This window comes from Triturus cristatus, chromosome 6 (genome assembly GCF_964204655.1).
Source record: "Triturus cristatus chromosome 6, aTriCri1.1, whole genome shotgun sequence".
In the NCBI taxonomy this organism is placed as follows: Eukaryota; Metazoa; Chordata; class Amphibia; order Caudata; family Salamandridae; genus Triturus; species Triturus cristatus.
Window position 1 is genome coordinate 1,177,620,531 of NC_140589.1, and position 14,815 is coordinate 1,177,635,345.

The 14,815-nt window shown below is 45.7% G+C and overlaps 1 protein-coding gene across 1 annotated transcript in view; it reads right to left on the reverse strand.

Moving 5' to 3' along the window:
* LOC146821139 (uncharacterized) overlaps positions 1-14,815 on the reverse strand; it is a 174,662-nt gene that overhangs the window by 67,099 nt on the left and 92,748 nt on the right. Inside the window, exon 3 of the mRNA XM_085609328.1 lies at positions 872-1,044. Within this exon, the coding sequence (XP_085465454.1) occupies positions 872-1,044 (173 nt within the window). The remainder of the gene's footprint in view (positions 1-871; positions 1,045-14,815) is intronic.

Here is a 14,815-nt window from a genome sequence, read left to right on the forward strand (position 1 = left end):
AGAAGTAAATGTAAAATACAAATGCAAGGAATAGGCCGAGTGGGGACCCAGGGGGTACTGGAACCAGGAAAAAAACGAAGCCTCTGTAACTAGTTTACAAAGGCATGTAAAAATGCAAATGGTCTTTAAAGACCTGTGAAAAACTTGCCGGAGATAAGACTCCAGACACTGCCCCCAGCCGCTCGAGTTGCACTGCAGCAGCCCGGGCTGAGACACAGGACGGAGGAAGAAGGGGGGCTGAAGTCCTTGGGCCTGGGAAGAAGTGTGACTGGGATGGCGCGACCCCCTTTGCATCGCTCCACGGCCCCCCTGGGGGTCGCGCCCCACAGTTTGAAGACCCCTGCCCTACATTAACCCGAAAGTCGTTACAACAACTTACCTTAGTGAAAGCGTCGCAATTGGAACAGTAAAACATTTCTATTCCAATTTCAGTCTGTGCAACAGTAGGGAAAGTGTTGGACTTGAAAGTCCACCATAAATCCAACAATGCTTCCTTTAAGGCAAGTCGTTGTAGCGACTTGCTGGGTAAATTAACGCATAGTAAAGACGTGTTCGTGGTTTGAACCACATTATAAGGGCATAGTGTGGTTCAAGTCATGGAGTAAATGCTGTGTCCCCCATGGGGAATGAAGGACAGGTGGTCACCCTACACATAGATAATCGTTTCATGTTTACATGCATCTTAAAGGCCTATCTATTCCCCGTGTGAGGCGCAAACAGAATTTTGCTGGTGTTAGGAAGTAGAGTGTGCATTTAGCACTATGGAGCCACCTGTTTTGTGTATCCTGTGTTTACTAAGTATACATCAAATAACATGTATTATTATGATATCGCAGAAGTTAAGAAATCTTTACATTTGTATTATGTTTACCTTGAAATGATGGAAAGCTGGTTGCTAATTGTGTTAATCTGCTGCACAACACATGACAGCTCAGCTGAACACCTCTTGTCAACGCAGTTCTTAGCAATTACTTGGGCAAATTTGGCAAAAGTTTGTCCGCTGGAGGCAATCTGCCTTGTGGAGGCAATGAGCTGATCTTTGGTCTACATCAAAAAGACAATACATGGGAAAAGAAGGGTCAGTTTGTTCCATTCAGTACATATTTTGTATGTTGATAAACTCATTACTGTGTCATGAAACAAACAACCTTAAAGCACAGTATGCGGAAAATAAAAGAATCTTAATTCTATGGCTGTTTTAATTAATCCAATTAGCTCCTGTGTAATTCTGTAGCTTCTGCATTGGCAACCACTCTTAGACCTTATCGACTCCTCTAGCTATCTAAGTGGTCAACTGGCCAAGCTTCCCATCAGAAATAGATTGTATCTCTACCCATTGAAATAAAGAGGACTTTGATGTAGAGTAAGCTCTTAACATCTAGGAAAAGCTACATGGAAAGCCATTGAAGGAACCAATCATGATATAATTTACAGTTGGATTACGTTGGGGCAAGAATGTCTTCTGTAAGGTAAACTGAGGTGCACCCCTACCTGCATAACTCAACTGCCTGTGAAACGGATGTTCTGATTTTCTTTTGGCCCCCGCAGACACATAAAATCCTGCATGCGTGCCAAGGCCTATGTCTGAAATTGACCACAAAACCTAGAGCCTGGCTCTGAGGTTAAGAGTGGCACCAAAAGCATACTACCCTAGTGGATGCGAGACTGCCATCTGTGTCATAGGGGCATTAACTACTACTGTTGGCGGTGGTAACACATTAGTATCAGACACTTCGTTATACTTGTTCAAAGTGAGAGTGTGATGTCTACAGGCCAGCTTGTCTGAAGTTTCACTTACATGTCATGTCCAGACCCTGTGATGCCATTCCTGAATGTATGTCGAGCGTTTGTGTGTGTGTGTGTGTGGTGAATGGTAACAGAACTCCATGTTGTTTGCGAGTGTGTAAATGCTGAAGCCAATGGGAACCATTTTGGAATGTCCCTTGTTTGACATGAGAAAAGATGGAGGTTTTGATACAGCCTCCACAAAGAGTGGGGGCATATTGCCAGCTTTTCGGAGCTGGAAGGTGTAGAACTAGACACTGAATTGCAGAGGAATGGAGAAAGGGCTACCTTTATAAATTTTAAAATAACTTTCAATGGGAGAGTTCTAATTAGCACTTAATTGGTTTGTGGGGCAGCAAAGGTGATGGGTCAGCAAATACAGTTGTTGCATGGCGGAGAGAAGATGTTTGGAGGGTCCTGTTCTTTTTGTCTTCCTCTAAAGTTACCCATCAAGAATGGTGATGACAACGAGGCACAGAGCTTCATACTTATTGTGCTAATGTTAAGTGGACTCCAACTTGGAACGCAGCCTGCCGGGAGAGTCATCATTTTACACACAATGAAACTGTGTCAGTGCTACAGCCAGAAAATTAAGGGGTATATTATCAAGAACGGCGTTAAAATTATTGCCGCTTTAGAGGCAGGAAACTGCCGCCAAAGCGGCGATAACGGGCTTGATAATATGTCCTAGAGAATTCCAATAGAAGCCCAGGTTCTGGTGTGAACATGGGCTTCTATTGGAATTCTCTAGGACATATTATCAAACCCATTATCGACGCTTTAGCGGCAGTTTTCTGCCCCTAAAGCGGCGATAATTTTAATGCCGTTCTTGATAATATGCCCCTAAGTGTGAAATGAAACAGCTCCAACATAGTTTTCACTTTAGACAGAGGATCCTCCTACACTGTCTGGATGCTGTGTATCAAAATGCTTGTAGATGTTCCCACTATGTTTCAATTCCAAACTTTGTCAGTGACCAAAGACAGAGATACTCCGTTGAGTACTTCGAGAGGTGCTGTGTTCCAGGGCAGGTATTGCTGATACCAGGTCTCCCAGAGGCGATGGTACATCACCTCTAATCTATGCATTAGAAAGCTGTGGTTCTGCCTAAGACATTAGAACTTGCCCTCTACCTGAGAGTGGAGAAGGAGTAGCTTGTCCCACAGTTGTAGTCTGCCCTAGGACGAGAAGCGCAGCCGCTGAATTCAGAGAGAGAAGCAGCCCAGGAAATGAAAACTGCTGTGAGAGTGTGCCTGAAGTCAACCCAGTGTGCCGGAGGCTCTCACAGCCTCCATATATGCACAAGAGAAGCCACCATGAACCTGTGCATGGAAATGTAGCTACTCCTGCAACCACCACAGAGGAAGACCAGAGAACCTGTGCTAACTCTGTCTTTGATGCACCCTGAAGTCTACAACCATGCATCATGGACCTGAGGAAGGAATCCCTCAGCTACCAGTGTTGGGCATTCTTGATCAGATTGTCTTCACCTGCCAAGCTGCAGCTTCCGTCTGCCAAATGTGGAGAAAGGTAGATGGGGCCACTTTGACAAGTACCTGCAACAGTGAGCATGTGCAGGTGAATACTGCACACCCATGCCTGGAGATCCCAAGTGCACTGTACTTCAGGGAACAATAACGTTAGGACAAAACATTGATCTAACTAACAGATTTTGGTGTCACTTTGTTAAGTTATTGAAGCTTGCTTAAGAGAATTACCTATTCAGAGAATGCAGACTAACATACTGTTGGACCTGGCCCTTTTGACAGGTTTACCCCCAAACCTTTTGCCTTTTGCCTCCTATTTTCTGACCCTGTTTTGTTGTCATTAGGACTCTTTGCTGATCAGTGCCAACGTGCATATGCTCTCTGTGTAAATTGTGATTATGATTGGTTATCCATGACTGGCGTATTTGATTTACTGGTAAGTCTCTTGTTAAGTGCACCGAGTGTGCCAGGGCCTGTAAATAAAATGCTATGAGTGGGCTTGCAGCACTGGTTGTGTCACCCACATGAGCAGCCCTGTGAATGTATCTCAGACCTGCCACTGCAGTGTGTGTGTGCAGTTTTAAACTGCCATTTCAACCTGCCAAGTGCTCCCGCTTGCCAGGCCCTAACCTTCCCTTTTCTTACAAGTAAGGCACCCCCCAAGGAGGTCCAATTACCTCCATGGGCAGGTTACAGTGTATGTGAAAGGTAGGACATGTACTGCTGTGTTTCACTATTCAAAGGCTGTCTGTCCCATAGGTTAACATGGGAGCTGCATTGTAACATCTTAGAACTTTAACTTATAGGGACATGGAGTTTAGGCTCTCTGAACTCACAATTTAATAACACACCTTTTATTAGAGGTGGTGTTTAAATTGTGTGTTTGAAAATGCCACTTTTAGAAAGTGTGCATTTTCTTGTTTAACCATCCTGTGTGCCTCTGCCTGTTTGTGTATTCACCATCTGGTTTAGGAGTGACAGGAGCTGGGGATGTGAATTCACTTAGACAGTCACAATAGGGGGGTTGAGGTGTGTCCTGCCTTTCCTGGGTGATTCATAGCCAGGTTGAATAGACCTTTCTGCATTTAGAGTGGTCAGAGGTGTTTTCACTGGCACCTGAATAGGCTGTGTTAGCTCTGCACAATGCTGTCTCCAACTCCTGTAGTGAAGCTGGACCAGGGAGGACAGAACTGGTTTTACTGAGCAAGGGAGACTTTCTGAACAAATACTACAAAGAGAAAATGGTGTATAAATGTATTGACTAAACCCCCAGAGCTTTAGATTATTTCTGGAATCAAGAAGGACCTCTGCCAAGGAGAAGAGCTGAAAAGCTGTGAGCAGAAGACTGCCACTTTGCTGCGTGTGCTTTGCTGGGTTGGCCTGTAGTCGCTGCTTCTGACAAGGAGAGGACAAAGACTGGACTTTGCTGTGAACCTGCTAGAGAAGTATCTCCAAGGGCTAGTGTGTACTTGCCTCCTGTTCTGAAGTCTCAGTGACACAAAACATTCACTTGCAGCATTCCTGAACTCCATTGATGGGAGTTCTGACCTGCCTAGTGGTGTCAATCCCAGTTCTGGGCCACTGGAGGTGCTTGCTGGGCTGCAAACCTCAAGAAGAAGATTCCAGACACCGTATCCGACACCGCTGCCTGCACTGACGCTGTGGTCACCGCTCGCTGGGTGAGCGCAGCACCGACAACACCGCAGTCCCAATGCCTGCCAACGCTGTCTCCGTATTGACTCCGATATCATCATCAAGGCCGCTGCCTGCACCTGGACCTAGGTCACCACTCTTGGAGAGCACGAAGCAGCACCGCCTTAACACCAACCCACGCCAGCACCTCCCACACACCATCATAAAGTCGAAAACCGACATGATTGACTGCCCGACGCTGCACCGTCATAAGGAACCGATGCACTGCAGCTGCGCCACCTCCCCTGAACAGTAAGGAACCGATGCCTCACCTCCACTGCAACAGTAAGAAACCGACGCCTCACCTCCCCTGATTAGCGGTAAGGAACCAATGCCTCACCTCCCCTGTCGCAGAAAGCAACCGACAGCTCACCTCCCCTGTGGCAGTAAGGAACCAACGCCACCCGGCATAGGCACTGCATCACCTCCCTGACACCACGCAATACCGTTGTTTGAATCATCACAAAAGGTACTGTTTTTCTGGGGGTCTGTGTGATTCTGTGGCCAGCCTACGCATCTCGCAGTCGGCACCTTACTTTGGAATTTTATCTCTCATGACATTGAGATAGTCCCAGTTGGAGCCATTGTCTTCTGAGAGCTAACTTTTTGCAAGAAACCTTTTACAAGTGATATTTTGAGTTGTGTATGTTGGATCTTTGTCATTTTGGTCTTGTTTGGTTTAGATAATGCTTTATTTTCTAAACTTGTGTGGTGTCCATTTGTGGTGTTTTCACTGTGTTACTATTGGTTATATGCAAATGCTTTACACATTGCCTCTGTAGTTTAGCCTGACTGCTCTGTGCCAAGCTACCAGAGGGTGAGCACAGGCAAACTTAGGTATGTACTTTACTCATCCTGACTGGAAGGAAAGGTCCTTACTTGGACAAGGTGCATATTTATGCCAGCTAGAGACCCCCATTTCTAACACCTACGGGTTACAGAACCCAGGAACATGGTTAAATTTCACCAGAATGAGCATGCACCCGTGCTTAAATCTAAAGATGTGTGTCTGTGTAGTATTCTTCAACTCCTAACACATACATAATATCTTCCCTGTAGTGCTGCACATGCCTTGTGTATTTAACTGAGCTGTGGTGTGACTAACCCGCTTCTCTTTTTCTTAAAAGAAAAGTACTTGGCTGAAAATTCACTTATAGTGTCTACTGTTTGACTACTTGAGTTCTAAGTCTCTGCCCCCGTACTTTAACCCTGAGATGCAGTGGTCGCTCTGCCTCGCTATCTCGATAGTCAAGAGTACTTGGCCTAGTTTGCAGTTCCAAACTAGGTCATACCCAGGGGCACCAGATGCAAAAGACCCCAGTCCTCATGATTGTAGCCCGCCTTTGCCTATCCAGTGGCTATCTGAATCAGGTCTGAATGATAGCAAAAAAAGATGTCACTAAAATATCCTTCAGTGTACTATCCCTTGGGAGGAGGACATTTTGTCAATGGCTTCCTTTTATGATTTAACACTTCCCCTAGGAAATCAGAGGTTTCTCTGTGACAATCCAACTGTAAATTAGCACGCATAGAACAGAGGTTCAGGAGCTATCACATATATTCTTGGATGATGTTCAAAATAGGCTCATTTCTTTACATATCTGATCTGGAAAGAGGGTCTTTCAGGGCCGTCTCATAGGATGTTGGTACCCTAAATGAAGTCATTTTTGTGACCCATTTTTTTATTTGAACACATGTAGCAAAAACTGTATTAAAAGAGTGAAGAGCCTCTCTAGGTAGTAAAATAAGCGACTGCCTGAGTGACCTATAAATTAAAATGGAACTGGGGGTTTGGCATCATCTCCTCCAACTTCAAGAAGCAAAAATGGTGGCGTTTCGAACTCTTTCTAAAGTAACAGTCAAAGTGGTTCAAATACGTTCCTCTGCAAATGCCTGGGGTGTCTTCCTTTGCAGTCTGTTGCAGATATGATCCAGTTTTAATAATCTTAGTCTGTGCATAACAGCATTGAAATTAAAAAGCAATGAATCGAACTCATATGGTACATGGTGACAGTAATAAACAAGCATTTGCAATGCATTCGGTCTTGCCTTTGGGACCTTCTATGTATTTAGCCATGCAGCACATTAGCCTGGGTGCTGAAACATATACTGTTCTTTAACATGGAGGGAAAGTAAGCACCAAACTGCGTGACACGCCAGGTATGGGAATACATGGAGAGAAATATTGCCTTTCAGCGGGAAATGGTATAGTCTAAAGCTCTGTTTTTAATATAAAAGCAGAGCCTTCGGTGGTCATATCCCTGAAAATACAAGATTTGAAAAAAATATTATTGTTTATGGGTGCTCGTGGAAGACAATTTCTATGGACTAGAATCTAGAAAATGCTAAAGTGATTCTGGTATTTTACTGACCTCTGCTGGTTGTTTTCTATCAAGAAAGTTAAATAGAAGCAGTTGCCAGAAAAATAAAAAAAAGAAAGCCCCTCAGCAGAAAGCCCTTCTGGCATTTTACTGACCTCTGCGGGTCATTTTCTATTAAGACGGTTAAATAAAGGCAGTTGAAAAGAAAAAAAGTCCCTAAGTGGAAGCAGACAAGTCCTCGGGCTGATCACCAGAGCCCACAAAAGTACATACGCTTTTGATAAAGTTTTCGAATATTTGAATCACTTCATGCAAATGTAAAATGTTGCTTCGGTTCCATGCATTTTTAAACACTATTATTTCTTGTCACGAACATCGCATGTCAATGCATTATTCGCCATATGATTTTGGATTTAAAATATGATGAATTTAAGTATGTTGTTTGTGTCTATGGCACGTGACCGGCACTTGCGCTTTAAATCAGAAAAAATAACACAGTCTGTTGCCCGTGAGAAAGGAGTGCCTTTCAACTCCGAAACGCGTCGGACCTGGTGTTAATAAACACGCATTTTGATTGTGGCCTCGGCTCCAGTGTTCTTTCGTCCCGTGAGGGGAAAGTGAGACGCAGTGGTACCCAGTGGAGTTTTCGGGGGTGGCTACCCCTGCCGTGTGCCCGCCGTACAAGTGGCTTGGGAACAGCCAACCGATTATTGGGGTACACATATAAGTATATACTATAGTATATATACTAAAGTACATACTAAAGTATATACAAGAGGTCTCGAATACTTGACCTAAAAAATTATATATGTGGAAGAAGTTTAAAAGGCAACTTGTTGCATGTGTGACCTGAGGATTTTGTGTGTGAGGGTTATGAATGTAATAAAAGGTGCATATAAGAACCTGGTTCTGGTGATATGTAACAATGAAATGTAATTAATGCCTCTGACGTGGCTTTGCTTTGGGGATAACCTCTTTCCCACGCTACGCCTGTGTACTCTACTCTGCTCACTGGTGGATAAGCTTGTGGACGGTGGCACACTGCCGATGTTTGATGACTTACTGTCAGTAACAGTGATAGGGTGGTCGCGGGTGCTGCCTGTGACTGCAGTATACTGTCTGTCTGACAGCTGTGACATGTAATAAACTCTTTGCTAGGCCTGTGACGTTCTCCAATTGAGTTTCTGCTCAGCATGGCAGAGGCCATGACCCTCTGTGGGTATGAATTAGGGACGTCTGTCTGCCGTCATAGCAACTGCCTTCTTTAATGCCCCACGTTCACTCAAACACAATTTCATCTGCGCTATCATGTCTTGGCACGCTTGTAGTTTTGGCAACAGGGTGACTGATGCAGCTCAGGGCACACACGTGCTGCTTCTGTACACATAGGGCATTTTTTAACTGCACAGAACTGGTGCTGGCTAACATTAAGCTCCTGGGCCTTCATGATATGGGTGGTTGGTATGGGTAGTTGGTATTGCAGGACAGCGCCAAGATTGTGTTCGACTGTGTGATGATAGTGGTAGTGAGAACATCTGCCTTAATTCAACGCTTTCACTGCTTGTCCCTGTTGCTGGTAGAGTGATGTTTCCCAACTGCAGGGTCACCTATTGCGTGGCCTCCTCCAATGTTGCATGCTCATGTGGCATGACCTCAGTAGAGACATACATTAAAGTGATACATTGTACATGACACACAAAGCAATTGTCTGCATGCATTTGCAGAATTCAAGTATGGGGCCAGGCTGATTAATAATAAAATGTAACTTGATTCAGTCAGTGGACTGTTGAAATGGACCTAATTGAGACTTAAATGCCAGAAGGCATTGCTCTGTAGACGTAGTGTCATAGATTAGAAACATACTTTACACATGTGTGCATTAAGTGTGATTTACACACAATACTCATTTATATCATTCACATATGCTATTTGTAGTTAGGTCACCTCTGAGCCAGACTGGGAACCCAAAGCAGCCCTGACAATTTTTCCAGACCAACAACCCGGGTGCGGGGCTTGGAGGGAGCTGCAAGTGTGAAGCCCTACTGCTTTTGTTATTGGGACCCGATATTGCAGCACAGCTGCAAAAATGTCCCCCAGCAACAAAACCGCCCCTACCGCTACAAAACCGGCCATCACCCTCCCAGCCTCCTGGGGAAAAGCCGGATGCCCGCTATGGCTAGTCCCGCCCTGGGTCAACTGCTGAGCATCTCCCGGTACCTGGGATTTTGATGAGTTCATAACAGGTAGTATATACACTGCCTTAGGTATGAGGGTGTCCTCAGCCAGGATCTGTGAAGGTGTTAGAGCAACTTCATGAGAGGTTCTCCCTCTATACTTTAAGCCTCAGGAGAGTTGCTTGCTACTTTCTCCTTTACGTAACATTTCAGGACATACCACTGTTTGTGTAGTTCTTCCACTTTACTGTGTTTGACCCCCAGGCATTTACTTTGCTCTGTATTCCAGAGTGGCCTTATAATTAGTGCTGTCTAGGACCTTGAATACACTCTTGCCCTACAGACAGTCATTTTTAGGGTTCACCTGAGACTGCACATGAGCTTTTGTTGTACAATCTTATGTATACTAAAAAAAAGCTTAAAAATGGCTTTGAACAAACCTATTGCTTACCACGGTTTACTTCAAAGTCACTCTAATTTCCTTACTTTTCATTGGCAAGTGCCTCTGCTTCTCCCTGCTTTCACTTTTCTTCCAGTGTTTGTCCCTGTTGTGGAGCATGGGCCAACTACAACTGTCTGTCTGCGAACAGTATCCTTCCACTAGCGGCATGCCTCTTCTGGTACTTTCTTTTCAATGTTCTTGTTGCTCTCTTTCAGAGTGCATGTGTTTGCAGTCCGTCCACCTTCTACCACTGTCCATGGTTTTGCTTGCTCCCTCCATCATCTTGCCCAAACCATCCACGCCTCTCCCTCATGTTGCTTGCCCGTCCCGCCCTCTTGACGCTGTCCATCGTTTTGTTTCTTTATCCTCTGCATCACTATTTGTAAGAGCAGGAGGGTGAAAGGGAGAACTCCCAACACTTGGCCAAATGTGTCTCCCACAATTCAACACACAATTTCTAGGAACTGGTGATCCCAAGAAAAGGGCTGGCCTGGGCCTGATGACATTTTTCCATGAAAAGTTTTTTGTGCATTTTTTCCCAGAACACGATCTGTATTTTTTCATACCGTTGCTCATACGCACAATAAAGTAAGTACTCCCATAAAAAACGCTAATGAAAAAAAGATATAGAATTAAGTGTGATCACTTTCAAATATTTCAGAATCCAGCGCAATTCAAGTTAAATGCACTGCACCCTTCTGCAGTCTGCTTAAAAAGAAGTTAGGGTCATATTTATGACCTGGTTTGTGCCGCTTTTGCCTCATGCAACGTGGTGCAAGAGCGACACAAACCTTAAGTCAGATTTTTTAAGCCACGCAAAGCCATTTTGCATGGCTCTAATATTCTAGAGGACCGCAACGCAGCGCACATAACTTCATTGCGTTACTCTGCCATGGGAAGGCGTTCCATCAGCATTGCTCTGGTGTTCCCATGCAAATCCCATGGTTTTTGAGGCATTCCCAGATTTACAAGATCTTGTAAACCTGGGGATGTGTCAAAAATATACGCCTCCCCAGGAGATGTGTAACAAGGAGAAATATCATTTCTCCTTGTTACTTCCCCTGTCTATGTGTGCTGCATTCTGCACAGGAATATGCCTTTCAGGATTGTTTGTGTGCAGGAAGGTGTTCCTTCCTGCCCTAAAGCAATTCTGCATGCAATGGCGGCACCCTTGCACTATGGTGCAAGGGTGCCTGCATTAGTGCTAGGCTGTCCATTGTGCACCAGTGCAGGTTGAAAAGTCAGGAATGCTCCGCCAGCCTTAAATACAGCACATTCCTGCAGTTTCCCAGTGATGCAGTCCAGCGTAGCAAGGTGTCTTGCTGCACTCTACCGTGCCACTATTGTCCCAATTTATGCCTAACCCAGAAAAACCTTTAAATCGGATAATCTCTCTAATAAGCGGCTCTAGATTTTTGTGGGGGTTGCGAACATATAGAATGATGTCGTCCGCGTATAGGGAAATTAGGAGCGGACCCGTTTTAAGCTGGAGACCTCTGTGCAGATGCCGTTCCTGAAAGTGTCGAACCGGAGGGTCCAGTGCTATTATAAATAGCAGTGGAGAGAGTAGACAACCCTGTCTGGTGCCGCGAGTATGAGCAAACGGACGCGATAGAGTGCCGTTTAGTCAAAGCCAAGCGGTGGGGTTGGTGTACAGCGACGCTGTAAGATCAATGAATCCCTTTGGGATGCCCAGCTTCCTTATCACCGCCAAAAAAAGGGCCACTCCAAGGAGTCGAAAACCTTTTCAGTATCAAGTAAGACTGCGGATGCCAGGACCTCCGGGGAAATTCTATGTATCAATGCAAAATAATGTCCTCAGATTCAAGGCAGTCGACCTGTGGGGGACAAAGCCCAACTGAGTCAGGGAAATTATCTGATCTAATAGCAATGCCAGTCTTAATGCAATCATTTTGGCCAGATTTGTTTAGTCGAGATTTAAGAGTGAAAGCGGCCTGTATGAGCCGCATAAAAGCGGGTCTTTCCCAGTATTTGGGAGCAGAATTATTACCACCTCACGTAGATTGGGGGGCAATTCCTTGCGTTCGAGTGCCTTGTTATACACCTTGAGAAGGCATGGCGCTAAGAGGTCCTTGCGGGTCTTATAAAAGACGCCAGTGAAGACGTTCAGGCCATGGGCAGTAGAGCCATTTATGGCATCTACGTCACTAATAATTTCCTCAATGGAGAATGGTTCTGCAAGGAACTGTTGCATGACTTCTGGAGCCATACCATAGCAATCTCCGCTAGGTATTCCTCTCGGTCTGCCTCACTATGAGTTACCCGCAACGTGTATAATGTGAAGTATTATGTTAAAAATTGGTCCCGTATGTCTGGGGTGCCCTGTAAGGGTCTGACCTGTGGGTGAGCGGATACAGGTGATGTACGATCGCCCAGACAGGGGTCTCAGAAGCCGCGTCAACATACGGCCCAGTCTGTTGCCCTCCCCGTAGCACCGTGCAATGGCGTATTTAGTTAGAAAGTGAGTCTCACGCTCCGTGGCCTCCCTAAACTCTGTCAACAGGGTCAGAAGGCAGCCTAGCTAGGACGGATCAGGATCTGCTCACTGTCCAGAGTACCTCGTTGCTGTTCAATACGAGCTATCGTGCCTCTCAGATCTTTCAGCACCCCAGCATGCTTAGAGATGCAAACTCATCACATGTAGGCCTTAAAGGCCTCCCAGAGTGTGGCCCACGAGCTAACTGATCCTGTATTTAGTTTGAAGTACTCCACTATGGCCACCCTAAATTCCGCCCTGAACACATCGTCCATCAATGCCTGTCCGGGAAATCTCCACTGTCTTTCACCAACCCCAGGCCTAGGGACACGGATTTGTAACACTACTGGGGAGTGGTCAGTTTATGCTCTGAGGATATGCTGTGATGACCTGTATCAGGTTGCCAAATTAGGAGAAACAAGCCAATAATCTAATCTGGTCCATGTATCATATTGTGCAGAATAATGGGAATTTGGGGCTTCCACCGGATTGCGCTGCCGCCACACATCAACCAGGCCCACTGAGTCGCACAAGTCTAACAGCGCATGATGTGCGCGAGGTTTGGAATCCGGTGAGTTGGAAGTGCTGTCACGCGCAGGGTCCAGCAGGAGGTTAAAGTCCCCACCCATGCATACATGATCTGGGTCTAAGTGTAGTAGCTGTGCTTGAAGGTCATGGAATTACTCTGGGTTGTCAACGTTTGATGCGTATATACTGACAAATGCCATACGGTGACCCATAAGATGACCCACTACCATAGTGTAACGACCCTCTCTGTCATTATGAGCTTGGAAAATTGGAAAGGCAGACGCTTGTGGATCAACACCGCAATACACTTGCATAAGTGTTGTAATTTGAAAAAATAGCGATGCGAGCCCAAACCAGCAGCAAAGTTGGTGGAAGTTGCCGCAGGCAGGTGAGTTTCTTGCAAAAATGCAATGTCAGCCCTACGGCGCTGTAAATAGTGCCAAACCTGCTTTCCCTTTCTAGCATTATTGAGTCCCCTAACGTTCCAGGTGACCAGTGTCAGGTCTGAAAAAGTGGACAATCTACCCCATACCGACATTTAAACCAATAAACAGTGCTTGCAGTTGTGCGTCACAGTTAGATCTCAACATGTTGCAGTGAGGAATCTGAAATAGAAGCAATGGTAACCAATGATTACTAGCAAACCCCCCTCCTCTCCCTTCTCATCTCTGCGCGTCCCTAAGCAGGAAGTATCCCCATAGACCGAACAGTAACATGCATTATGTAAACACCCCAGATAATAAAGGAGTAAAACAAGATACATTTCAACTTTTGTGATGAAATTAAAGTGATAATCACTTGGGGTGTGGCAACACCACGCCAGATACCCAACTTTGCAATGATCAGTAAAGTCGCAACATTATCCCTAATACAAAGATATACACAGTATGAGCCGTAATGTTCCAGTGCGGGCAGCATGGATTATTCTGAGGCGAAGAGTTTCTCACTTGCCACCGAGCCACTGTGAGGAGGAGTAGCTCTGGATATGTCTTTGTTTTTGTGGGTGCCGCTCCCTTTATAGTCCCTGCAAAACTCTTGTACTGCTGTGGGGGTGTCAAATATACGGGAACGACCCTCGACATCCACCCAAAGGCGCACAGGATATATCATGCAATATCTGAGTCCCAGATTACGGAGCGCTGCCTTAACGCCGGTGTACTTCCGCCTTGCCTCCTGCACCATTGTGGTAAAGTCCAGGAACAGTGCCAGCATAGAGCCTTGCCAGGATATAGAACCCTGCTCTCTCTCCAGCCTCAAAGCCATATCTCTGTCCTGAAAATTTAGAAGTAGGGCAATAATGGACCTGGGTGGATAGCCTTGGTTGGGTTGAGGGCCAAGTGAGTGGTGAGCTCGTTCAACAAGAAAATTGGAGGTGAAGGCCTCTCTACCAAATATTTCGGCAAGCAGGGTTTCTACGAATAGGTCCATGCGACCTGTATTGGCCGACTCTGGGACTCCCAAAATGCAGACGTTGTTTCGCCAACTTCGCGCCTCCAAATCCTCGATTTTAATGGGTACATCTTTAAGGATCTTTTCCCTGCAGTCAACGCGCTTGGTGGATTGAGCTGCACCATCTTCTTGGTCGGACACCCTGCCCTCCACTGTATCTAGGCATTTCTCCTGTACAACTGACTTGGTGCCCATAGTGTCTAAGAGCTTTTCCAGAGTGTCAAACCGACTGTCAAGGACCTTAAAACCAGCCCTCAATTCATGCAGCAATGCGTCCGAGCTTAGGGGAGGATCGCCAACATTAGTTACCTCTGCACCACCCTCAGCCATGTTGCCGCCCGTCTTCTCAGGGGGTTTGCTGAATTGCAATAGCCTCTGTTTGGGGTCTTTACGACCCATATCTTCCAGTGCAAACCTATTTGATGGCCAGCCTGTTCACT